Source organism: Rhagoletis zephyria, unplaced genomic scaffold (assembly GCF_001687245.7).
Source record: "Rhagoletis zephyria isolate East Lansing unplaced genomic scaffold, Rhagoletis_zephyria_1.1 Rzeph_scaffold_01060, whole genome shotgun sequence".
NCBI lineage: Eukaryota > Metazoa > Arthropoda > Insecta > Diptera > Tephritidae > Rhagoletis > Rhagoletis zephyria.
Window position 1 is genome coordinate 37,614 of NW_016158144.1, and position 26,518 is coordinate 64,131.

At 37.3% G+C, this 26,518-nt stretch overlaps 4 protein-coding genes across 8 annotated transcripts; 2 read left to right on the forward strand and 2 right to left on the reverse strand.

Moving 5' to 3' along the window:
* Nucleotides 1-539: 539 nt before the first annotated feature.
* On the reverse strand, nucleotides 540-3,440 carry LOC108362639 (uncharacterized). 2 transcript variants are annotated; one of them, XM_017615698.1, is made up of 4 exons: nucleotides 3,220-3,440; nucleotides 2,989-3,152; nucleotides 2,841-2,930; nucleotides 540-2,789 (listed from the first exon to the last, which is right to left on the reverse strand). In XM_017615698.1, the coding sequence occupies exons 2-4, from the start codon at nucleotides 3,132-3,134 to the stop codon at nucleotides 1,766-1,768; spliced, it is 1,260 nt and encodes a 419-aa protein (XP_017471187.1). In that variant the 5' UTR covers nucleotides 3,135-3,152; nucleotides 3,220-3,440; the 3' UTR covers nucleotides 540-1,765. The 2 variants fall into 2 exon arrangements, with proteins under 2 accessions (XP_017471187.1, XP_017471189.1); XM_017615700.1 differs by having other exon boundaries at nucleotides 2,989-3,168; nucleotides 3,219-3,440.
* Nucleotides 3,441-5,320: 1,880 nt separating this feature from the next.
* Klp3A (kinesin-like protein 3A) lies at nucleotides 5,321-15,029 on the forward strand. The gene is made up of 8 exons (XM_017615701.1): nucleotides 5,321-5,459; nucleotides 9,109-10,104; nucleotides 10,188-10,339; nucleotides 10,651-12,016; nucleotides 12,090-12,915; nucleotides 12,981-13,115; nucleotides 13,184-13,629; nucleotides 14,591-15,029. The coding sequence occupies exons 2-8, from the start codon at nucleotides 9,434-9,436 to the stop codon at nucleotides 14,643-14,645; spliced, it is 3,651 nt and encodes a 1,216-aa protein (XP_017471190.1). The 5' UTR covers nucleotides 5,321-5,459; nucleotides 9,109-9,433; the 3' UTR covers nucleotides 14,646-15,029.
* Nucleotides 15,030-15,239: 210 nt separating this feature from the next.
* Nucleotides 15,240-19,191, reverse strand: LOC108362641 (follicle cell protein 3C-1-like). 2 transcript variants are annotated; one of them, XM_017615703.1, is made up of 4 exons: nucleotides 19,113-19,191; nucleotides 16,617-16,875; nucleotides 15,611-16,554; nucleotides 15,240-15,555 (listed from the first exon to the last, which is right to left on the reverse strand). In XM_017615703.1, exons 2-4 carry the CDS (start codon nucleotides 16,666-16,668, stop codon nucleotides 15,373-15,375), a joined length of 1,179 nt encoding a protein of 392 aa, XP_017471192.1. In that variant the 5' UTR covers nucleotides 16,669-16,875; nucleotides 19,113-19,191; the 3' UTR covers nucleotides 15,240-15,372. The 2 variants fall into 2 exon arrangements, with proteins under 2 accessions (XP_017471192.1, XP_017471191.1); XM_017615702.1 differs by lacking the exon at nucleotides 19,113-19,191 and having other exon boundaries at nucleotides 16,617-17,087.
* A 9-nt stretch (nucleotides 19,192-19,200) lies between these two features.
* On the forward strand, nucleotides 19,201-20,165 carry LOC108362642 (thioredoxin domain-containing protein 17-like). Of its 3 annotated transcripts, none has more exons than XM_017615704.1 (4): nucleotides 19,201-19,454; nucleotides 19,520-19,695; nucleotides 19,763-19,847; nucleotides 19,932-20,165. In XM_017615704.1, the coding sequence occupies exons 1-4, from the start codon at nucleotides 19,216-19,218 to the stop codon at nucleotides 20,086-20,088; spliced, it is 657 nt and encodes a 218-aa protein (XP_017471193.1). In that variant the 5' UTR covers nucleotides 19,201-19,215; the 3' UTR covers nucleotides 20,089-20,165. The 3 variants fall into 3 exon arrangements, with proteins under 3 accessions (XP_017471193.1, XP_017471194.1, XP_017471195.1); XM_017615705.1 differs by having other exon boundaries at nucleotides 19,523-19,695; XM_017615706.1 differs by having other exon boundaries at nucleotides 19,326-19,454; nucleotides 19,507-19,695.
* Nucleotides 20,166-26,518: the final 6,353 nt, after the last annotated feature.

The following is a 26,518-nucleotide window of genomic DNA, read 5'->3' on the forward strand; positions in this document are numbered from 1 at the left end:
ACGTGAAAAAGCATCTCATCTTCCATCCGAATCAACCAAAAAGTGAAAATTGATTTTTTGACACCTAAGCCCCCTTTCCGTAGACCAGGTCACATATATACATATGTAGGTTTTAAAGCGTTGCAAATAAAGAACATACATACAGTGAACCACGGTTCGGGGCATGTCTCAGTCATTCCGCTGTCATAGAATGACCATCGCTGGTAATACATTTTACTGATATTTGATATTTTATTCGACTTCTCTATAACTTTTTCCAACAATTCATCATGCGTTTTTCTCAATACATTTATTTTTCTTTTTTTTTTTAATAAACAATCAAAATATGCCCATAAGAAATACATACATTATTTCAATGTAAACTAATTAAGTATGAATACATACATATGTAAGTACATATGTACATAAATAATCTACGTTATACAGCGGCATTATTATTACGATGAAGCTCCCTTTAAAGCGTAAAAAGAGTAATAGGAAAATGGAGTGTGTCTTAATTGCATATACATACACGTGCTATACATTCGATTAATTTTACCATATAAATCTATATAAAAATAGTAGTAAAACAAGCTAACATTTAAATTACTAATAGCAAATAAATGAGACCACTATATATATGTATGTAAGTTGCAAATGGCTATGAAAACTATAGAAAATATACAATCGACGTGATTGCTTTCAAATACATACAACAAAATATAATGTATAAAGGGATATTTATATATGCAAAATGCGTGGTTATAGACCCTCAATATCGAATGTCTCTAGTGAACTATCAAAAAATTTCAATGGGTATTGCTAAAATATTCATTTCTATTCAGAGTTGAAGAGACTGAAAACTAATTTTAAATTTGAAACTTACTAAATCTAGAAACTATTTGGGGCAATAAAGCTAGAGGTCCACATCAGGCATCTCAAGCGTGTTGGCGCTTAACGCTAATGCAGGCATATAACTTATAACTGAAAAGCGCGCTGAAAGCTTAAAAACGCAGGATGCTTGATGTGGAGTTCTAGCGTAAGCATACTTTGTTTAATAAACAAATTTTATTAATTTTGAGGATTAGGAAAAGTTTAATTGTATATACATACATATGTATATAAAAAAACAAGCACACTCTTATGTACATATGTATGTACGTAGTTAAGATTTAGAAGTATCAAGTTGCGGTTTTTAATTGCAGTTTTTCTATGGATAACCTAAAACCAAAAAAAAAACATTGGTAAGGAAATTACATTTTAGCAAAGCGATAATTAGAAGAAAAATTTTGCCACAAGCTTCACTCCGAATAGAAGTACATATTTATGCAACCGCAAAACTGTTTCGCGGTTTTCGAAATATTTTGCGAAAAATTTTGAATTGCGAATGATTCACGGGTATTTAGCAAATCAAAAAAATTATAACGTAAAGCGCAACAAAGCGAAGACGAATTTATAGTCACAAAAACCACTATAGTTTTCCTAATACAGAAAAACATAGTTGTACATAAAATAGTTTTTACTAGTTTCCATTCTTCCAAGAAGCTAGTGAAAAGTATTTTATGGTAAGTAAGTATTCAAGAGATGAAAATTCCGTAGCAATACAGCACCTAAAATATCTTTTTTTCCCATACATACATATATTTGTACGATTTTTAATTTACTAAACCCTTGAATCATTCGATTTTTGTTTGTGTTTTTTTTTTAATCAAACAAAACTAGTTTTATAAAAAATTTGCTAAACTGCCAAATAAAATATCATCGCCGTTGCTCGACTTTATTCCCCTTAAAGCCTCAACGTACGTGCTGCACTGCGTTTTGGAGTAGACGTCGAGGGCGTTGGGGCAATACGCTTCATGCCCGACATAGCGTATGGCACCCGTGGCCTGCGTTTTGGTGTAGCTGGTGGTGTTGGCCCACTTTTCGACGGAGTACGCAAATGTGCCGTATCTACAGCGGCGGCCGCGTCTTCACCAACATCAGTCAATGGTACTACAGAGGTGACATCCGTAGCAACAATTTCTTCAACATCGCCAGTCACTTCCTGCGTAGTTGGCGACGGTTCACTTAGCGCTGCTTCATTGAACTGTGCCATGAGATTACGGCGACGCATGCTAATCGCTGTTGCACCTTGAATCACATCCGTACTACTGCTCTTTACATGTTCGTATATGACCAAAACGACTTGCAATTGTTGATCGGATAAACTTCGACGATATGACATGCGTATACGTACTGGCCTATCCCAGTCATGCATGCGATGCGGTGTTGGTGGCGAGTCGGTGTGAGACAGTACCTGTGGTTTGGCACGCAAAAACCCAGTCGATTCTATGTACTGCAGCGAAGTGTATTCGCTTAATATTTTCTTACGCATATCTGCATCTAACTCCTCGTCGCTGGACGTATCATCACCCAACATTTGCATGTCAAGTTGCGTGGCTGTTAGCTGCCTTTTAGACACGTGTGTAGTTTTAGTGGTGGCTGTAGGCAGACGTCGTAAATAGCTGAACGGAGTGGGTAGTGAACGCTTTAATCGTTTAGGTGCGCTTGCACTATCCGGATCATCTACTTCACTTTCAGAATCTGTTGCCGTAGCTTCAAGTTTTATAGTACTCGACGGTGGTGTAAGTTCATTAATATGTGCAATGCTGCTGCTATTGTGCTCTGGAGTTTGATTGCCTGCAGGCAATGGTTGCATTTGCAAATCATCATCGTCAATGTCACTGTCGGCATAACTTTTCAACGAAGTTAAGCCAGTAACCTTGTTTATCGGTAAGACAAAATCCGTATCACCGGTATGCAGCAATTTGCTATAAATTTTTCATGGTTTAGTTTGCATAACAGTTTATGTAAATACTTACGTTTTCCAGTGCGATGGTCGCTGTTCAATTGGTGCACAGGATTCGGCTTTATCGAAATCCATATGATCATATTGCGTAGCAACTTCGAATCTAAGTATTGGAAGGTAAAATTTGTATATGTGAAAAAAGTGTATAGCTACAATCAAACCTGAAATAGTCATGGATCTTGGCTGGTCCACGCACCGTGCGCCCAAACCAATCAATTACAGCGTTGGGAGCTACCAACAATTTGAGTTGCCTGCAATCAGCAGTAAACAAATCCAAGTACTCTTTCAATACATCAGACCCATCCATATTTCTAAACAGCGCTGTGAATTGCAAAATTCTTGGGCATTACATTAAAATTATAGCCACACTTTGGCATTATCCAACCTACCACTCCGCTGCCACTCAGTACACAATGATGTCGGCAAATATGTTTTTGATGGTGGAAGAGAATTGTTTTCGTTTTTGCGATAGCAATACACTGGATTTTAGCCTTTTTTTATTAGTTTATAAGGTTCCTTCCAATTTTGCTTTTTTCCTAACTGGATTTGGCGTCTTCGCGCTAGTGGAGAGTTTACAGTGTCAGCTGCGAATTCCAGGAAGGAACTTCCAACGTCTAAAACTGTCAAACTTGTGGAGAATAGGATTGTAGTAGATTTAAAATAAGCTGTATGTGGCGTTGCCACCTCGTTCGATTTGAAGTAACAATAGTCAAACACTGGAAGATAAGAAATGAAATTTCTGAATGAGAAGGAAACCTTTTCTTTAGCCGAATGAAAAATAAAATATGTACAAATACAAGAGAATTACAGCTGGGTTATGTAAGACTTAAAGCCTGACTATGGCAACTTAACTTAACTTAACGGAACGTAGAACTTAGAGAATCAAAATGAAACAAATTTCGACGTAGCATTAAGTTACGTTAAGTTGCGGCTGTTCAATTATATGCAACACCCATTTAACATAATTTTTAAGGGAGAGGTGTAAGTTACGTTAAGTTGCCATAATCAGACCATTAGACTTGACTTGACTTACCTAGGAACTTGGAAATGATTATGGTCTGATTATGGCAACTTAACGTATATTACGGCTCTCTTAAAAATTTTGTTAAATGGGTGTTGCTTATAATTGAACAGCCGAAACTTTACGTAACTTAATGCCACGTCGAAATCTGTTTCATTTTGATTCTCTAAGTTCTACGTTCCTTTAAGTTAAGTTAAGTTGCCATAATCAGGCTTTTACTCAGCGTGTCACCTATTAGTTTTCTCTTTGTTTTGATTATCAGAATTTGTATTTGTACACGTAAATTTTAAACGTTCAATTTGTTTTTACACAAAAATGGATCCAAAATTACCGTTAAAATAAATGTATTTACGCCTATCCAAAAGTGATTGTTTTTATTTTAATTTTTGTCTCCTCGGTCAGCGGATTTTGTTCTTTTTTATTTATTATTTTCTATTTAATCTCATTCTTTTACCGGTGTGAAATACATGCCTTTTGATATGTATATTTTGTTTCGAGAACAAAAAAAAAACAAATTATGGCTTTCTTATAAAAATTGATAATTTTCTTTAAGTTCAATGGGCCTTATATCGCGCGATGGTTTGTTCTAAATTTTGGCCGGAAAATTTGGTTATACTACTGTCTTAAGAAAACTAACTATATAAAGTTATTTATCAAATAAAAATTACGTGTGAGCTCGTTTAAATAAACATATCTTGTCAAATAGTTATTGACGTATCTTTTTAAGAAAAATATAACTTCCTTTTGCTTTTATTGAAAAATGGATGTGTTTCCTATTATTTTTCGATTTATTGCCTTTTAAATGTATCGAAAATTCCATCTTTACTACTCCCCCTATATTAATTTGCACTCACTTTTGTTGTGGAATGAAAGCCTATTAACCCTTTCAGGACCAAGGGAAATATGCTTTCGAAAAATTTGTAAAGTTTTCGGTTTTTTATAATGTGTCTTATTATTATTATTATTATTATTATTATTATTATTATTTTTATCATAAGATTGAAAATACACTACCACAACTTACCACAATTTTGAAAAGTTTACTTCAGTTTCTACCAAACCTAGCACAATTTATCACCAATTAGAAAAGTTTACTAGAAAATATATAGTTATAAAAAAAAATTAGTAAAACAAAAAATAAATTTTTAAAAATATTTAATTTCTAGAAATAGACGCTTGAGAAAAAGTTAAAACACTTAATTAAAAAATATTTTTTTCGGAATAAGTTGTTTTTAGAATTTTTTTATCCAAAACAAAAAAAATAATCCAAAAGGAAAAAGTCATTGGGGGTGAAAATGTTGGAAAAGAAAATTTGAGAAAACTGAATTGTAAAAAAGTTTTTTTCCTAATATTTAAGAAAAATCACCACAATCCACAATCTGGCAATATTTTGTTATTATCAGAAGATTTCAGCTGGAATTGCGCGAACCAAAATAAATTCATAAATAAAAAAAGTGTTTTCCATTCATACTCGGTGCGCCAACAGTGAACGATCAAAACAGCGATAAGCAAGGTGAACATATGCGATTCAAACGGAAATTTAATAGAGATATATGTAATTAAAAAATTGTTTGTTTGTTGGGGTTGACGAAAGTAAAGCTGATATGAGTTGTAAGTATAAAAAATATATATATATTTTTTTTTATTTAAAAAAGTTGGGATCATGTTGTCGATAATAACTATATATTATATATGTACATACATATCTATAAGTGTGATACATATTATAAATTATTTCCGGCATAAAAAACGTATTTTATAAATCATATGGGTACATATACTTGATAAATAAAGGCAATTTGTCTTAAATTGAAATCATATGTTTTGCAAATTTTCTATTTTGTAATTAGCGCTTGAATAATCTACTTAACTTAATATGGGCAAAGCAAGAAACAGGTTTGGCTAATAATAAAAATAGATAACAGTACCTACCTAAACTACTTATCGCTATTATTCTGTATGGGCTAGAGTAAAGAACAAACATTTAGATATACATATATACAATGCATTCGCATACACATATTGGCGTACATTTCGAGCATATACATATGTACCTATGTATATACGTGCATATGAATGAATATACAAAAGCGAGCTCGCATGTTTTGTGCTATGCAATGAAAAACGGGTATGAATCTTCCGGTTGTATAAGTTTTATTTGCAAAACTAGTTTGCAGGCTTTGTTAATGTTTCGTCATTGGAACATTGGGTGAGAAAAGCCAGTAGATTTAGTTGCATGTACCTACATATGTATGTACGTACATACATGCATAGTAATTTACTTATAATGGTACGATTTATGTAGCTGGATTTAGTTATTCATTTCATTTACTTCTAGTGAATCACTTTTTTGTTTGTGTGTTATTTTATATAGTAGGTAGATTGGATTTAAATGTAATAACTGCAATGAAAACCCAATTACTTCTGAATACCGTACAACATGTGGTAACTCATAAGCATTTTAATATTAAAATAAAATAAAAAATTTAAACTTTATACAGACAATTTTAGAAAGCAAGAAGCTTGCAATACATATATGTTCCAATCTACATACAGATTTAGTTAAAAATTAGACGCTCGCGGTTTGATCAAACGTGAACATGGTGGCCAGAAAATCATAAAATTAATTTTTTTTTTCAAATTTCCCTCAAACGGCGTGTTAAATCCCCCCTTGCACAACACAAATGGATTGAAGCAAAGAGATATTTCGCTTGGTTTGTCAAGCTGCTTTTGTTGTGTATTTCCATATATGAATACTCCCGTAAGTATTACATATATGTGTACTTCGCTCTTAATGCCACTTTTTCAGTGCCAGTTTAAGCTTAGATTAAGTAAATTGACAGCTGGCTGTCATTTGATTGGCGGATCGTAGTTCAAACCAACCAGAACGGGCGTTTAAACTACGGCCGCGCACTGAAAAACTGGCTCTTAGAGTACAACTCCACAACAAGCTTTTCAGGCGTTCAGCTCAGTGTTGCCGTTTGCTAATTTTCCAGCGAAGTGAAACCACACTAAAATTGAAGTGTTTCGGAGTGACTTCGGAGGGAAAGTGAAGTGATTATTGAAGTTACGACTTTCGACCATAACTAGGGGTGTGGGGTTTTTCGATTAGGTTATTTATCACCTGATTGGTTAATCCATTATTTTTTTATCACAATACAATTAATCTTTAACCTTTATTAATTTATAATGTTTTTTGTTGTTGTGCAAATTTATTGCTAGAATATCTTTAAAATCACAATGTTTCAAACCTTGAGGAAAGAAAATCAAGAATTATAGTTCACTGACGATATTAACACTAAGATATAATTAATCGATTATCGATTTATGTATGAAAACTAAAATTTATTTGTCATTTGCATCAACTACTTACTAAATAATTATGAAACTTTATCCATCTGTTCGTTTTACAATTATACATGTGAAAATGAAAATCAAAATGACTTCTTCCAAATAATCGATGCCAGATCGGAGATTTACTTTATTAGGCGTCTTTCTACTAGCTTTTTGCGAAAAGTTACTTTGCCATACTTACTACTTAACACGAATTTCAGCAAAAGATTGTTGATTTTGGTTAAATAAATCAATTATTTCAAAGAAGTTTTTATTTATCTTGGAGATAAATCTTTTATTTATCTGGAGGATAAATCTAAATCTATAAATTTATAAATTTACGTACTTTGGTGAAGTAAAACAAAGTAAAATGAAGTGACAAAGTGAAGGCTTCCAAAGTAAAGTGAAAACCTTCAATTGAAGTGACAGCGGCAGCACTGGTTCAGCTCTTTTCAGGCTTGCAGCTTGTTGTGGAGGAGTTGTACTCCCAAAATTGTTGTCAGCCATTTAATCGCAAAACTTAGGTAAAATTGTACATTAAAACGCTTTACAAAGTGTTTTCATGTTAAATTAACTTTTCTTTAGTTAGGAAAAAAAAATAGAAAATAATAGTGCTCGTGATTAGAGATTCGAATTTCGATACGATACGATACCATATCGATACTTTTGGGATTCAATACCTATATTTTGTACTCGATAGTTTTATAAAAAAAATTTTCGAAATCGAGCACCAGAACCCCGGTATCGTATCGAATATCATAAACTTATATTACAAAGATTATATGATTAACAATTCTTTCCGATATAAATTGGGTTTTTAAAGAGCAGAAATGTGTACTATCGTTAGGACTGCATGTGGAGGGATCGGAACCTGCGGTCTCGGTGTTTAAATCAACACCACGACATCTACGTGTAAAAGTAATATTAGATTGGCGCTTACACAATATTTTAGTGTTTGGTCGAGCTTCTGCTCTGATTTGTCGCGCGTATGCGTATGTCTTTCAAATTCACAGTCTTTATTTAACTGTTTAAAAGTACGATCTTTCAAAACGAAAAAAACTAAACTTAGATTCTACCTGTGTGTCAGATGTAAAAAGACGTGTATCTGATAACACAAGTTTAAAAACACAAATTTTTGTGCAAAACCGCATATGGCATTCTGTCTCCTTAATAAATAAACATAAAAATCTTATAACAGGTCTTCTTTTTGACCAAGTCGTAGTAAAAATACACATATTTTTGAAGTTAATTTCTTATATTTTTTCTATTTCCACGTTGGATAGATTGGGTACTGGTATTTGTTTTGACGGACCCGATTCCGGATTCAATCGCTTTAGGGTCGTACTAGAACGGTCGGAGGTTTTAAAATGATTCTCAAAAATTGGTGGCAAAAACATGGGGCAAGATAGCTCCCATTGTTTTTTTTAAATATTCGTCGTTCGGTGCGTTGAACACGCAACACTCTTGCCTAAAAACCACGTATGCGGCATTATAAGTTTTTTCACTTTCTATATTTCTTTTTTGTTAATATTTTCTTGTAATCACGATTTCAAAAAAATAAAAATTAAATTCAAGCTACCAAAAAAGTTAAAAAAGTAACAACAAATTTCAAAATTTTAACTAACACACTCAAGCAATACGGATATGACATTTCATGTCATTACTTGGCGTACGCCTACGCCACGGAGACAAATATCAGCGTAACCTATACGTATTTGTTTAGTCTTGACAGCATTGTCCAATGTAAACACGGCGTTATTCAAAACACTTCATTTCACGAATTAAGGCGATGCATTAACGGTACCATTTTTGAATTCATGAAATGAAAAACTCATGAATTCGGTCGCATTTTCATATTTTAATATTATTTTATATCCAAAATTTATATTTTCCATCGCATTAAAATTTGCCTTTCAATATATTCTAGCTTGAAATGTTGATCTGGCAGTTCGCCATTCCAGTTGATCTATTACATTCCCCCGCTGAATGGAAGGTGCATACGACAGCTTCAGCGACAGCTAACGGCGGCGCCATTTCAAATTTTTCAGTTCTTGCAAAAGGGCTTTTGTGTGGATTCCTGCATATTTCTCCATAGCTGTTGTGTTTATTCTTTAAATCTGTGTTAATTTTTGATATTTAGTGAGAGAGCCATAGCCCGGAAATTATTTCCATTAGAAGACCGTGATAAATTTTTTACAGAAAAATCAATAATCGTATTTGGGTTAAAAATCTTTAAATTAAATAAACACATAATGGCCGACGCTGATAACGTACGCGTTGCGGTGCGCATTAGGCCGCTCGTGTCTTCGGAACGTGTGCGTGGTTGTCAGGAGGCTGTGGAGCGCGTCGGTGATTCCTCACAAGTAATAGTCAACCGTACAGACACATTTACCTTCAATTATGTGTTTGATGCTCATGATACACAAGAATATATATATGATGTTATTGTTACGGACCTATTGGACAAATTTTTCTCGGGTTTTAATGCCACAATACTTGCTTATGGCCAGACTGGATCTGGAAAGACTCACACGATGGGCACAGCCTTTGATGGGGAGTTGGATGAAAATGCTGGCGTTATACCACGTATAATGCGCGATATATTTGAGCGCATTAAAAAGTTGGCAGAAGAATACGACTTCGTTGTCAAATGTTCTTTTATGGAGTTGTACCAGGAACAACTATACGACTTACTATCGGACCAAGCCCGCGATCATGCTATAGTGGAGATGCGAGAAAATCGCAATGGTGTTATCATGCCTGGGCTGACTGAAAAGCAGGTGACATCGGTGAACGAGACAACTAATTGCCTGTTGCGCGGGTCTGCAGGACGCGCTGTGGCGGCTACAGCAATGAACGAGCAATCCTCACGGTCACATGCGATTTTCACTATCACGGTTGAGGCTACCAAGAAAGATGAAGCGTATGTATTTTTTTTACTAAGAACGTACTGTTGGATGTAGTTGTAGTAAATATTGATTTAAACGCATTATTCTTTCTGCACAGGAACACAGTAACTACCTCCAAGTTTCATTTAGTTGATTTGGCTGGGTCGGAACGTTCAAAGAAGACACAAGCCACCGGTGACCGCTTCAAAGAGGGCGTAAAAATAAATCAGGGTCTTTTGGCTTTGGGGAACGTAATATCTGCACTTGGTTGTAAGTACTGTTTAATTTTAATTTTAAAGATAACTTCTTTACTTAAATATAGCAAACGGAATGAATATTTTCTAGGCAGGAATTGAACATTTTCTTTAACAAAAACAATTAATACAAATCCATGGCGCAATAATAATAATAGTTTTTCAACAAGTACAAATGGATTTTCGTCTCTTTATTGTAGTATTCCGAAAGAATCTTAAATTTTACTACTACTTTTTTGTTTCATCACCTATGTTATGTAAATTCCTATAGAAGAATTTATCTTCAAGTTTCTTAAGAAAATTAACTTATCTCGTTATTTCTTACAGCTGGTCAGGGCTCTGGTTTCGTTCGTTATCGTGATTCTAAGCTGACTCGTTTGTTGCAAGATTCTCTTGGCGGCAATTCGATCACACTTATGATTGCCTGCGTTAGTCCGGCCGACTATAATGTTGCCGAGACCTTAAGTACTCTACGCTATGCAGACCGTGCCCGAAAGATTAAAAATAAGCCAATCGTTAACCAAGACCCTCATGCCGCTGAAATTAATCACCTCAAAAGTATCATACAGAAGTTGCGTGTCGAACTGTTGGCCGCGGGGGGTGGCACCACCACAATGAGTAGCTCCCTTAATAGCGCACTGCAAAGCATGCCAACGCCCCCTGTAGGCGCTAGCATTTCAAATGTCAATGGTGAAATTGCAAAAAAATATCAAGTGCTCCAAGAAAAATATCACACCCTTCAGCAACAATTACAAACCACTCTCCACGATGTAGCAGAACATGAAATGCGTGCTCACCTCACAGAGGAGGCACACGAAAAGCTAAAAATTCAACTGAATGACCTCAAGGCAATCGCAGTAGATTTGGGGAAAAACTACAAACTGAATGCGCCCACAGAAGAGCAGGAAGCCACTGCAGAACACATCAAACAATTGAATCAGTTGGTGGACGGTCTAGACGGGGAATTAGAACGCACTCAGGCGGAAATAGAAAATCACAAACGTGCTACGATGAATGGCAGCATTGGCGGTGGAGACGAAGAAGATACCAGTGGTGCACTCCTTGAAGTTCACTCCCAAATGCAAGAGCAAACTGATGCATACACCCACATACAAATGGACTTCAAAGAACAGTTGAGGCGCATCAATCGGGAACTCAACCTAAAAGAAGAGCTGCATCAACGCGTTGCTGGAAATTTAGTTAAATTCTGCACTCTGGAAGACAATAACGAAGAGAAGTTCAAGGAATGTGAGAAAAAAATACAAGAGCTTGAAGACGAAAGAAATCAGTTGCTTGACAAATTGCGTCATGTTAAAGAAAATGCTTCCGCAAAACTGGCAGAGGAACGCCGCAAGCGCCTACAAACACTCGAACAAGAGATCAGCGAAATGAAACGAAAGAATATGCAACAAGCCAAACTGCTAAAGGTGCGTGAGAAGGAGACGCAGAAGATACAGAATCTGCATACAGAAATACAGGCGATGAAAGAGTCTAAAGTAAAATTAATACGCGCTATGAGACAAGAGTCAGAAAACTTCCGCCAATGGAAAATGTCCAGAGAGAAAGAACTGATCCAGCTGCGCAACAAAGATCGTAAACTAAAGAACGAAATGGCGCGAAAGGAAGCATTGCACACAAAACAACGTAATGTTTTGAAACGCAAGTGCGAAGAGGCTCTGGCCATCAACAAACGGTAAAAATTCCCTGTTCCCTAAGTTCCTCCTTTTATCGATACTTACATTCTTCTTTTTTTTGCTTTTTTGCAGGCTTAAAGACGCAATCGACAGACAGCGTGCCGCTCAAACTCAACGACAAAAGACTCACTCGTCCAAAGATGGAAATACGGCTAGTAATAAGATCGATCAAGTGATTTCGTTGGTTGAACGTGAATTAGAGGTAATTGTTTCGTTCATCGATGCGGAACACACACTGGAACAGTTGATGGAAGATCGTGGCATCATTAGCGCTCGCATTGCAGAATTACAAAATCAACAAATCGCACCAGGCAGCGTCCCATCCCAAGAACTGCCAACGCTTAAAGAAGATCTCGAAATGCGCAATGCACAGATAACCGATTTGCAGCAAAAAGTATACACGGTCGATCTTGAGGGGCGCATGCGCTCCTTGTACGATAACATACAGAACGTTGCCGAGGCGCGTGCTATGATGCGCCAATTGCTCAAGTCGATTTCGGTTATGCGACGCGAACATGCCGTTCGTTTGCAGGAACAAAAGATGGCCTTAGATGAGCAGACTGCGCTGCGAGAGTCAGCCGAGCAAGCAAGCGCAGTAGCAACCAAACGTATGCGTCTAATGGAGTTGGAACATGAGGAGGCCATTGCCGAACGGGAGAATACATATGAGGATAAAATAGCAGTACTTTTGAGAGAATTACATAATGCACCACTGCTGGCTGTAGGCACGGGTGACAAACTAACACCAGAACAGGAGGAGCGATTCAAAATCCAAGAGGAACAATTGAATAAAATGGAAGCGATGCGCGAGGAATTGGAGGAATACAAACAAATGGTAAATGAGTTGAAATTAGCGGTGCAAGCGAAGGGTACACGCAAAACAGAGGTTTTCAAAAAGGTGAGCAAATGGCTGCACAGGGGGTTGACGCACACAAACTAGATGAGTATCGTTGTTGTTTGCAGCTAAAATCAAATCCAGAAACTGTAGTAATTACTGATGAAATCTTCCTTTCGAGTGAAACCGACACCGACGACGACCACCGTGATCCGGACTGGGGAAACACGCCGGCAGTTAAACATGCCAAACGATTACACCCTGTAAGTAAATTTATGCCCATTTAACATATTAATTATTACAGTTTTCTTGTGTGCGTTACATCTAACAGCGTAACACCAAAAACACGACCAAAAACACTAGCTCCGGCAATGAAACGCTCACTACAGAAGCCGTTGACATCGAAGTGAAGTTGAAGCAACAAATACAACAACAAGAAGCGAAGCTCAATGTAGGAAAAAGGAAACATAAGTCTTGCAAATGTCGTGTTGGAGGTTGTGTTACCAAGCGTTGTGGATGTTCTGCAGGAGGTGTTAAGTGCACAGAAAAGTGTTTATGCAAAGGTTGCAAAAATCACGAACAGGGTGACATCAGTGAAAACAAAGAGAATGACGGTTCTTTCATTAGCAATAGCACTGACAATAGTCAACAGCAGATCAATGAGCAGTCGCTGGAGCGGACACCGCCCAAAGCTAACGTTTCCGATAGCATTGATGAAAGCAAGGATTCTACTTTTGTAAAGCCCAACCCCGCCTATCTAACACCGAAAATGGCCAGGTAATTGATGATTTACTTTCCGCTTAAATTACCTACATACATATTTGCATGTTTTAGTTTTCATTATAATTATCTTTTGGCAGTGAAATTTGCAAAATCATTAATCGATAATCGTTCTGCCAAGCCATAGTAAAAAATTCTCGGTGAATTTGGGCGTTTTTTTTTTCTAAAAAAAAGGTTGCCTTTTCATTGCCCTCTCCTTAGTATTTGTGCGACGAGGGCAATGCAAAGGTAACATTTTCGTTAAAAAGTAATCGCGATTAAAACATACATACATAGTATATGACATAGAGACTATGGTTTATGAGAGTTATTTCAATACTTTCTATGAACAGAAAATTGGGTTATAGAAGATTCGAACTATCCATGCAACATCGCAAACAAGTCCCTCAGTTTTAGAGATATCCACTGGAATTTGGTTCGGTTGCTTCTTTAAACTGATGTTCTGATATGAGATTTTGCTTTAAAGCTCCTTAACTTAAGCAGGCAGCCAACATGAAATTTCGCGGTTTTTTCACTTAAAGTGAGGTATTCAGTTCAGGTAGGTTCTGCAATTCAATTCCAAGTGAATTTCTAACTCGCTTTGAATTCAAATGCGCAGGGGTTGAAATGCACCCGGAAGTGCAGAACCTGCCTGATTGTTCTCATATCTTACACCCTTTTCAAAAGAGGGTCAACTCGAACATCATTACGATATGTACTATTTGCTTTGCCGGCATTGAATTGCTCATTTTTTGCCGGTTAATGCATAGTTTTGGCTTAACAGATTAAAAAAAAAAAATCCCACTCCATTCAAGTACATATGTATTTCTTAAATCATTGGTTGTTCATTTTCACCTATTCGCTTATGTAAATAGTCCAACTGTCGTTACAAGATACGCTCGTTTTTTAATTATTCTATACCTCTAATAAACTTAAATTTTCTTTTTTTTTTGTTTTCAAATTTGGTCCGTACTTTCAGATTATCCACGATATCCTTCGATTTGCCTTCTTCCAAGAAGAAATTTTTCGAGTGAAGACGTCTCAAACTACAATATGACTAGACTTGTTGCAAATCAACCACAATTTAGGTTGAGGGAGGAACTGATTTTCATTCATATTATTTTCATTCATATTATTTTCATTTAATATTTTAATTAAGGTTTTTCCATAGCTCTTAATCTCTACATTTCGCATGTCGGCATTTACTGCATCGTTAAATACATATGTATACATTTTTTAGTTATTTAAGGCCCAATGCAACTAATGCTCCTCCTCCAGTCACCTACAATGTGATTGCTCTCGCTATGGTAAACAACAACAATAATTACATTAAGCTGTAAACCTCTTTAGCCAAAAACAATTATATAACAGAAATATTATTTTCCTTATCTATGTATATTTTGGGCAAATTAAAAAAACAAATACAAATACTTTGAATATATGAGCAAACTATTAAGCAAAATACATAAAAAAAAATGAGAAATCAACAAAATAAGTACATTTTCAATACTAAGCTAGCTTATTAGTACATACTTTTATGTTCGTTCACGTTTACTTGTACTTTTTATCCCATTTACGGTAAATGTTCTCAGTTTTTGATCATTCTCATATTTATGTATTGTTATTGTACTTATATACATGTATTATTTTAATCATATTAAAAAATAGCTTACGAAAAAGCCTCTTATGTCTTACGTAATAAAACACAATTATAAATTACATAGATTCTAAGCATATTTCTTTATTCATAATTTCAACATTTCAAACAAGTGGACAAGGATATGGTTGGTTATTGCGGCAGCAGTACTCTTTTCCAGCCGCTAAATTTGTATTGAACCACTGATTTCGACAGTTCTTGATGAAGAGGTAGGCACGCTCTTTTCGGCAGTCACGATTCAGGGTTGCGCACAATATATTAGCCGAATTGGGCAAATGCTGCACTATCTACTGGAAGAATAGGTGTCTCATATAGGTCACATTAAATTTTATGCATACTTACAGATTCAAGGCACTTGGTTTGACATTGTTTCTGACCTACGGCATTACAAGGAAAGGTGCGGTCTAACTCGTTGGTTATCACTGGTGCACCCTCTGGTTGTTCTTTTGAGTTCCGCTTAATTTGTGATGTAAGGAAGACGCCGCAAGTACATGGCACGGGGCGGCCACTTTCGGTTGTTGTTGATGTAGTCCTCTTACTGGATTTCGTTGGCGAGCTGCGAGTGCCTTGTAAACGGGGTGCAATTAGTAACTCTGGTGTTGGCATTGGGAAGAGTTCTTCAATTTCGTCATTTGCCTCTACATGAGTGACAACATGGGTGCTGCTGTGTGCTTCAGCATCATCGGCGAAATCGCATAGGCCTTGCTGCTTGCATAATTGCTGCTGTGCTTCCAATGTGTTATTCACGACTGGCTCTACATGGGGCAATAAATCTACATCTGCTGCTGATGAACCCATTCTGTTTATCACCATATAAGGCAAATGTGCTTCAGTTTCGTCCTCCAGTCGTTTATCCATAAAAGCCGGTTCTGTATCGTGTACTCTAATGGACGCCTCTTTGCCAATACTGTCAATGCTTCTGTCTATAATTGTCTCGTGTGCGATCAAATCAATCTCTGTTGGTATTGGCGTTGTTGTTTCTTCCATTGTGGGTTCTGTGGGCGCTGGGGCCTGTGCCATTGTGGGAATGGTGCTAGTGGTGGTCGTGGTGCTGGTAGCGGAGCTTGTGTTGGTACTTGTCCCGGCGGCTGCAAAGATGGGCACTTTCCTGCTAAAGTCCGGCTTTAACTTGTAGCGCCTATCCTTAAACAGATTTGCTTTGCCAAAGATCGGTTTCTTGTATGCAATTTTCATAGTGCCTGCTTCCACATCCTGACTTAAACTGGAAATCGCGAATGCTAGTGCTAATAAACTTAGTGTTGTCACACCTAGGCTCCTTAAAAATACTGCAATTGTTAAAAAAGGATTTAGTAATTAGTTGCAATTATAATAAAAGTGTTATGCTTACCCATTACGCTGTTTGCACCTCTTTGCTCCCAGTGTTTCAAAATTATGCTCATCCCATAGTGTACTCCGCTGTTTAAATATCTTGTATGTCTTTGGTTTAATTTGTAATAGCAGTATTTTGTATTCGGTTGTACTAAGCATATTTTTTCCAGTAGTTTACATTTTTCTGTCGAGTCTGCAAGGTTGTCTTACGCGTTTTCTATGGAATATTTGGTCGGTGACTTCGGCCAAGAAGTTCAAGTGTAGTAGTTGTTCTGAAACTGGGTCAAGTTTTAAACGAAAATAGTTTTTTTTTTGTTAATATGCATAATGGGAAAGTTTTTAAAGAGTGGCTTAAAGCGGATTATAAGTCTCAAGTAAAGAAGTTTATATGTATTCCATTGGCAATGGCTCAGTTTCAAGGGTATTAGAACCCAGTTCAAAGACACTTAGAAAAAATATACACGGTTTTGTACTTTAACCGACGATATGTACATATTAGAGGGTGCATGAATTCATTCATATACAAAACGAATGAATGATTTTGGCTTCACATTTTTTTTTTTTTAACTTGAGTGAATACCTGTTCTGATATATGTGTCGACATTGCAATATTCATACAAAGGGAAAATAAATTGAGTTGAAATAAAAGACAATTTTTTGTATGAATATCCAAAAATACTTTTTCTATGCACTTATATATGTATGTACAAACATAGATATATACTAGAGGGTTGCATGAATTTATTCAAACATTTAGCTAAACGGAGTACTCAGCGATTTCATGTGAAAAAGAAAATTCGGAATCTTTATGCTCACACCCTTCAGGATTGTTCTATAGCGAAAAAATATACCCAATTCTTTTTATTTTGAAATTAAATTTATTATTATTTTTTAACAATTTTTTCTTAGTAAATAACTATATTTTATAGGTTCGCCAAAACCCCAAGAAATGCAATACAAAAAATCCTTAGTATTAAAAAATGGTTAAACAAAGAATTGGGTATTTTTATTAAAAGTCTCCTGAAGATAAGAAGAGTTTTCCGATCAAAAAATATTCATTTTTAAGAATTGCATACAATTTCCAGTAAGTTGTGTTTTCCCATATAAAATACATGGAAAGCTTTGAGCGCTTTGAGCGACCTCTAGAAATTTTTTGATTTCACAAACAAAAAATAAAATAGGGGTATATTATTTTTCGATGTAGAACAATCCTAGGGGTTGAGAGCATTAAAATTCTGACTTTACTTATTTTCAGGGACCGAACATAACAGTTATTGATGAAAACTGTCATGGAAAAATTCACTATTCACCGAGACTCAAATTTGAAAATAAATTTTTATTTGCAATTTTTATGCAAAATTTAAAAAAAATAGCTATTATATTTGATTTTTATATTATAAATCCAAAATAACAATTATTTTTGATTTTTTTATTATATGGCTTAGATAACAGTTATTGAAGAGTTTTATTTATAAAAGTCATCAATAAAAATCAGTCAGTGACTTTTACTTTTAAAAGTCATTAATATAAATCAGTGACCGACTTTTACTTTTTAAATCAATCGTATAAAAGTCATTAACATTTTTTCTCAGTTAAGGTGTTGGAAAACAAAAGTTTACTACGACTTATTCAAATGACTTTTATAAGTATGATTGAAAAGATAAAGATCAGTGACTGATTTTTATTTATGACTTTTATTTATAACTGTTATTTAAGACATGTAATTTAAAAATCAAAAATAACTGCTATTTGCGGATTATTTAAATAAAAATCAAGAATAATTGTTATTTTCGATTTATAAAATAAAAGTCAGAAATAACGGTTATTTAAAGAGTAATTAAATAAAGGTCAAAAAATAATTGTTAACGAGTGATTTTTTTAATAAAAGTTGTAACTGTTACGGTCCCTGCTTATTTTGGACCACCAAATGCACATACAAATCATCATCAATGTAAAAAGCCATAATAGGGAATTTACATGAGGCGACTTTGCGTTCAGCGTTTGCGTTCAATTCCCGCAGGGTTGCACGAAAACAAAAAAAAATCAAAATATTAGCCATAAAAAGAATATTCGCCATAAAAAGGCGTTTGTTTTGTTCAACTTTGCATTCTACTTTTGGTTGAACGGCCTTTCAACTAATCGTTTTCAACAAAGTTGATCGCCAGCCAACATTTAGCCATTCAACCTTTTTTTCGTGCAACCCTGTGTGAGTTGAATGCAAATGTTGAACGCAAAATCGCCTCATGTAAATTCCCTATAAGAGAAGGTACCCGTACTACGTGACCCGTTCAGGGGAGGAGTGGGATCTTCAAAACACCACGTTTGCTCACAATGAGAGGCGGGGGCTCAGGTTTTTATCACGTAGTCACAATCCTCTAAGGGTATCCAGCCTTTTTTTTCGAGTTACATTCAAATATGGCGCGCAGTGTTTCGCGCTTTTTAAACCACAGGAGTTTTGTTTCTACATATAAATTAAGTTCTGGTTACCATATATTTTGACATAAGTGATACATACGAACTACCAGCTCTTCGCCACCGTCTTTGAACAGCTCAGCCGGCATATTTTTTTCAAGTAGCTTGAAAACGTAAATGAATTCGCTTGTGCAGTGCACAATACAATGTGCAATGAATATACCGCACTTTTAACTCAATTGGGAGCCCATCTGGTAGCACCGCTCATCACTGCTATGACAGTTCCTCCCCAATTCAATCAGCTGATTGCAGCCCACGAAAACAAAAGAAATGCAGACCGCAATTCCAATTTGTCAGTTAAACTTGTAAAATTTATAGCAATTACCAATTATAATCTACAAAATCCATATCAAATCATAAAGTTGATAACACTGGATTCTAAAAGGTGACAAGCGTCATATAAAAACAAAAAAAAAAAAAACAAGTATAAGTTTTAGGTTATTCCATCAGTAGCACCAGAGAGGAAGGAGAATCTTCTGAAATGGAAATAATAAAAGTCAGTGGTTACAAAGCATTCCGTGAGACTGTGGAAAAGTTGGCACATGAAAGGAGCAACCAAATAAATGTGTATTTTACTGGTGAGAAGGATGCGACTGGCAAGAGTTGGTGCCCTGATTGCAATGACGGTGAGTTGTTTGTCTGAAATGGTACATCACTTTACCTTTATAAACTACATAAAAAGAAATCTTACAGCCGAACCATTTGTGTTGTCTGCGTTGAAGGAACATGCTGATAAGAACTCAGTGTTTGTTGTTGTTGATGTTGGGCCACGCGCATTGTAAGTTGATTGAAAAGTATCTACGCTTGTGTATTTAATATTGTAACCATTGAATATTTTGTTTCTCTCATTATGCATACGTAGTTGGAAAGATATGAAAAATCCTTTTCGTAGCGATTCGGTTGCACCGATCTCTGTCATACCCACATTACTGCGCTGGAAATCGCCTGCACGCTTAGATGGCGAACAATGCGCGAAACCGTCCCTGCTGGAAATGTTCTTCACTGAGGATGTTGACTAAATTCAGATTTTACTCTTAGAAAAATTAAGTATTTTTTTTAACTGGAAAATAAAACTGAAAAACAGGATAACTGTTTATAAAAACCTTTATCATTTTTAAAAAAGAAAATTGTGTAGGTACATAGCACGCGAAACCAACTGCCCACTTGGATACCGCTCCAATATAAATGCGTTATTAGAAGACGGTAACCAGGTAGTACTATTTGATTTCAATGCGGACCACGAACTCTAGCACTCCAATCTGGGCAATGACCAGCGGGGTACAATGACCCCGCCAGGGTCGCGGATGATTCTTACAGCTTGCCAGATATAACGATAACTAACTATTACGTTCGCACCAGACCACCTGCCCAGGGTAGTCGCCATCATCAAAAAAGCAGCCGCCCGCTTCATACCAGCGGCGGGATTCGCAGACGTGCGTGAATGAATCCGCCAGCCTAATCTAGGGCATCCCCGTATCAGGGATATTAGAAACCTGACCAACGAACATAAGCAGAAAACGTAGAATGAGTATTTCAAGAGAGAGATAAAGCCCGTCGCTGTGCGGTACGTAAAACACACAAACTTCGCCCCCGATGTAACAACCAACGTGCCTCACTACAGAAGAGACGCAGGCAGCTGTTCATGCAGATGCTGAAAAAGCGACGACCTGTGATAGTCGAGTATATCACCGTCGCTTTCGAACTTGTCTCTATCTACCCTGATCATTCCCGAAGTGCGGAAATTACAGGATAATTTCCCTTCTCAAGCCAGTGCAGAATGCACCTCAAGCTAGTCGGACACCATCATGGATTTCAGAAAATGCACAGTACCACCGCAACATTGAACATCATCACAACATAAAACAACATCCGCAGTTTATCTTTCCAAGGCATTCGATAAGGTGAACAACGCGACCCTCTGTTAAGACGGGAATAAGACGTTCCTACGACAGTCGGGTCCATGTAACCGTACCCAGATTTATATCTGTCTAAGGACTGTCACTCCAGCAACACTCCCCAAAAGACTCTTAGGAGAATTTGTATGATGTAACAAAAACAACAACTCTCTGTCAAGACGTTCTGGCCTCGTCGTTTTCAGTTCGTTCGAAACTGTGAATAACCAGCTATCTGTGTGGACGCCAATCATCATCTGAATTTCATAACGTTAAGTCCAAGCCGCGTAAAATTAAATAGGTGATCCCTCAAAGCGGTGTACCCTCCCCGAAACTGTTTAATCCCTACATGGCGAAACTTCCTTTGCCGCCAGCTGGAGTCAACTTGGTAAGCTACGCTGATGATGGCAACGGGTCCAAACATATGCAGCCTTTGCGAGAAAATAACCGACTATCTCACCGATCTATTAATTACTTTACTATTATATATCTAAACATCGCCGCGAAGATCAGGCTCGCAATATACGTCTTCGTCTATGGCGCCAAAATACTGAAAAACAACCTCCCTACTCAGCCACCTGCAAAAAATTACGAGCTAGGAACAAAGTCCTCAAGCCGCTGGAGACAACACTCTCCACTTACAAAACAATGGGATGGTCAGCGGCAAATTATGCAGGGCCAATGTGGTCCGAAGCAATGGTTGACACGCAGTGGAGAAATCTACAAACACCACCAGAATGCAGATCTACCTACGGCTATAGGCTGCCGTCTCATGTCGTACCATCATCACCTTCACGAAGAAAGCCAGATGCTGGCGGTGAAATAACAATACATACCATGTTATGGAAGTAATTCCTTGTGGGATGTTACCGTGGAAATTACCCCAAAAACGCTGTACTTCAGAACAATATCCAAGTCGAGGCTCTTCCATGTAGTCCCGTTTGGTTGTGTCGCCTGGAACTAGGTTGTTTTCGTCAGGTTTTTTTATTTTTGTCCCAGCTTTTTTTTTGTTTTTATGTCGGTCTGTTTCTTACGGTCGCCCGCGCAGTCACTGCGCAAAAGAAAAGCCAAGGATATAATAGCGCCGGGCTGTACCGAAACCGAGCCTGCCGATACAGCCATCTATCGAGTAGAAATAGTCAGTCCGTTATGGTAGCGCCCCGTGCCATGGTAAGGGCATCGTTTATCACTGAGGCGATGCGGTATCAGCAAAACTCGTTCAGTAGGTGCGGTCCGCTCCGAACCAGGATTATACATTGAAATTGTGGAATTTATCTATGGTCAAAACTTAAAAAGATATGAGAAAAATTTGGGCTTTTTTTATTTTACCCGATAAAAAATCTCAACAAGCCAGCTCCGAAAATAGATTATTATACACCATTTTAAAGGCCTACATATCCTCTTCTCAGATCATATTCGATCTGTGAAATCGGCCAAAAAAAATTTCACTCAAAAACTGATAAATCTACAAAATCGTATTTTCTGACCTAAATCGACAGGTCGCGATCTCTAAATGAACTTTAATAAATGTATAAAAATAGGCAAAAATATTTCTCATAAAAACGAATAAAATTAGGAGGTAGGGCCTTGAAATTTCCAAAAAAAAAGCATTTTCGATATGCACCCTAATGTACATACATATTTATATCCAGGAGCGCATGTGTGTTTCATTGTGATTTTAACAGAAACTTCACCCTATTCGCCTTAATTTGAGTCTGTTGTTATTAATTTGAGCGTTATTCAATCACGTGAATACATTTTAATTCAAACAAAACAATTAGCACTTTATTTGCAAATAAGTCGCATGTCATTTCAATTTATGCATTGTAGCTTCAATGACGCTACTAGTTTCTTGTTGAGGTTGTTATTGTTGTCGTATTATATGCCCGTTGGGCAGCGGTATATACAAGTTAAACGCAGACAACTGCTCGCCAATGGCGCCCGGGAATGTCATTGGTGGCCTGTGTTCGAAGATAGCTCCACGATCTATACGCGCTCTTTGTTTTTTTTTTTTTTTATATAACAAATCGCCCTTGGGGAAAAAAGCTGCGAGCTGCAGCTAGGTATCCAAGACGATGGCAATCCGATAATTGTAAAGGTCAGGGGGGCTACTCTGTAATGCGATGCGAAAGAGAAATACGATGCGATAGGCAAATACATCGTAAGTAATTCGCTGTGGCGATCGTCTATCGTCGATCTCTCAAAGCACCGAACTCCAGACGGAATGCCTTCCAATGACGCACTTCTATTGTGAGTCTTTGACGTTTCTTGCTAGCGAGCACAAGCTTATGATTTGTAGACAAATCCTGGTCGGTTTCTATCGCAGGAAACACCTAAAAAAATATTTGTTCTCTCCTCACAAAGCCTTCTCATCTAAATTCGTCATCGTTCACGTGATGAGAGATTTGTAGGGGGGCGCTTCTGTTCGTCGATACAGGAGTTGTCTTTTCAATTGCCTACCGAGCCCAAAGTACTACCTGGTGGCTAGAGTTATGCTTAGCTTGAATTCCATGCTGGTATTATTGGTGTTATTTTGCCCTAGCTCACCGCTAGACCAATCTGTTTCGCTTCTGTTTCTAAACTGGAAAATGCTGCGCAGACGTCTCTGAATTTCAGGCCGACGATGTCAGCCAGCGTGCTGTTGCTGTATATGGTACCGTTGCAATTTAGGAGGCTTTCCAGAGTCAAATTGAACAAGTCGCACGAGGGCGAATCGCCTCGTCTAAAAACTTGGTTAGTCTCAGCAATTGTCTTGTTTTTGTGTTCCTTTTAATCTGTTTTAAATCTACTTAATTTAAGAATTAATCGAAACAGATTGTTGTGTGTAAAATAGCCAAGGTGCTCGTCTCTCAACACATCGCGACCAAAAACCTCATGCCTACCCTTTTCAAAGGCGGGACAGAGACAGAAAAAGTGTTTCGTCGTCTCATCCTCTTCAAGCCAGCAACGGCAAATGGGGTTGTCATGTATACCGATCACAGTCGGGTGTTTGTGCCAGCTGAAGTGTCAACAACCTCACAAGTACTCTGCCGTCCAATCTACTCAATGAAAAAAATACCTCCGAGATTCTGGGAAAAATGAGTTTCGCCCACCTGCATCCTCTTGACGCCTCCCATTAATTGCTGAGTGAAATATACACCCAGTTTCTGATGGTGGCTTCGAGATGGCTGAAGGTGGGATCGCTATAGCTGGTTGCGTACCGAAGAATACGTGGTCTCAGACCAAATGGTCAGATGCCTTATTACCAGATACTCCCGAATGACCTGGAGTCCAGAGTATGACAAGCTTGTTATATTTTCGAACATAACTTAGTCCAGCCTTGTATTTTTGAACCAGGCCGGAAGTATTCAGAGGGCTGACTAATGCCTTCCGCGCAGCTTGGCTGTCATCGCAGACATGTACACTCCTGCTTCTCCACCTATTTTACATCACTTAGTCCATGGAATGGATGATTGCAAATACCTCGGCTTGGAATATCGAGGCATATTTTCCAAGAGAAAAGTGAAGCTCATCCCCATTATCTTCATTATAGACACCAGATCCTGACCCAGTGCCAGTTTTGGAGTCATCAGTATAGATTCGACAGTGTGTGAGCTTGGGCTCAATATTGGAATCAAGCCAAGCATTCAGCCTAGGGAAACTCAAGCTTGTAGAATTTCATCAGCAAATGTAATGGTGGCGTACTATTCTGGGGCATTGAAAAGACACTTATGTCTAGATACCTACTACCAAAAGTCTCCGCTTCGACCCACTCAGTATCATTATCTTACCAAAATCTACTTCTTTTAAGCCTGCAGGTGACCTTTAAGGCCTGCCCATGTACAAAGCGATGGTAAGTGGAAGAGCAGCGCCAGACGTTGTAGAGCAAGTTCCCGTAGAGCAAGCACCCGTAGAGCACACGCCGATGCAGATTTCTCACGCTATTGGTTGACAGCTTCTTCAGGTGTAGATCCAGAGGATACCCCAAGGCCTATTTAGATTGCCGAAATGCCACAAATGATTTGGAAGTCTTATGCTCAACTTGAGACTTCCTTGAAAGTTTGGCATCTGGAATTACTCCTACATAGATACTTAACTTCGGGATATTTGAATTATGACTTTTTTAAGTGTAAATGTGGGAATTAAACCATCCAACCTTCCCCTTGTAGTGAAGAGCAAATCAGGCAGGCAGGCCAAATCATCTGCACTGGCCTGGACGTATGAACGATAGTCGGAGTAAGAAGAAGGGAATCAATTACCAAGCACCACACCAAAGGGGAAAGCACGCCGTCTTGAGGCCAGCCTGAATCATTACTTACCGATTAAAAAATACAAAATTCGCGAATCAAAGTTCACGCTTTCTACTTGAATGACTTAAATTTCATCACCCAGACGCCTCTTATCAATAAACATTATCACCATGGTACCGCTATCTGAAAGTTTATAAATTTGTGTACATACGTATGTATGTACATACATATCTATTACACAAAACTAACTAAAAATTCATAAATTAATTTCACTCAACACATTTGAGTTTCACTCGAAATACTTAGGAGCGTGACTGCTCACGACAGTTAGGATAATTATATAACTCAACTCACTGAGACCGACACAACGCAGTGCATCAATATGTTCTCGTCTCGCAAACGTGATGTACGTACTCAGAGCTGCTGATGATGGTGGAGCAAATTGCACGACTTGGAACTGGTCGAAATGACAGCAGCCATGTAATATTTGGATGCAACGGCGGATAAGTACTTTAGACGTCGGACAGAACAGACGAGTGTCGCGTGTCGTCGAGTGTTGTGCGTCCGACCAGTGTTTTTGTATTGTAATTTAGTGTTTGTGGTATTTGTGCGCGGCACCGCGGCGTGTAAATCAAGGAAAACAGACAGGAAAGGAAAGAAAAAAGGGGCGCAGTAAAAATGTCGCGAAAAAAATTTAAAGAAAAAATTAAACAATAAACCTTTTTTTTTAAGGATTTGTCAGAGAGCGGTTGTGTTAATGTGCAAACACATAAAAAAAACGCATTTATACATACATACATAAATGTATGGAAAAACAAACCTATACTCGCAGTGTTTAAAGTAAGTCTCAAAGCAGTTTGTTTTTTGGAAAAATCGAAAGTGTTGCTTTCGGCCAACTCGCTGTGCGTATATGTATGTAAATGCGTCGATAAGCGTGTGCGCGCCATGTATGTACATATAAGTGTATGGGTGTGAGTCAGGAGTGTGTGTCTACTTGAGTGTGTGCGCGCAATTTTAACTGTTGCGCCTTGAATTTGTATTACCTAAATTCTTTTCCCGCTGGAGGATTAAGTTATCTATTAAGTATGTGTAAACAAAAAAAAAGTTTAACTACGAAAAATAAGTTTATATAGGAAATATCGTCACTTGAAATGCAAAAAGACGTAACAAACATCGTCAGTGAAACGGAAAAAGGCGTTACTAATTTATTTTTTTCTTAAAACGATTTAATTCGAAGAAATCCATCATATCAATCAAAAAGTGAATTTTGAATTTTTTATTAGTTACGAATTTTTGCATTTCAGCGACGATGTTTGTTACGTCTTTTT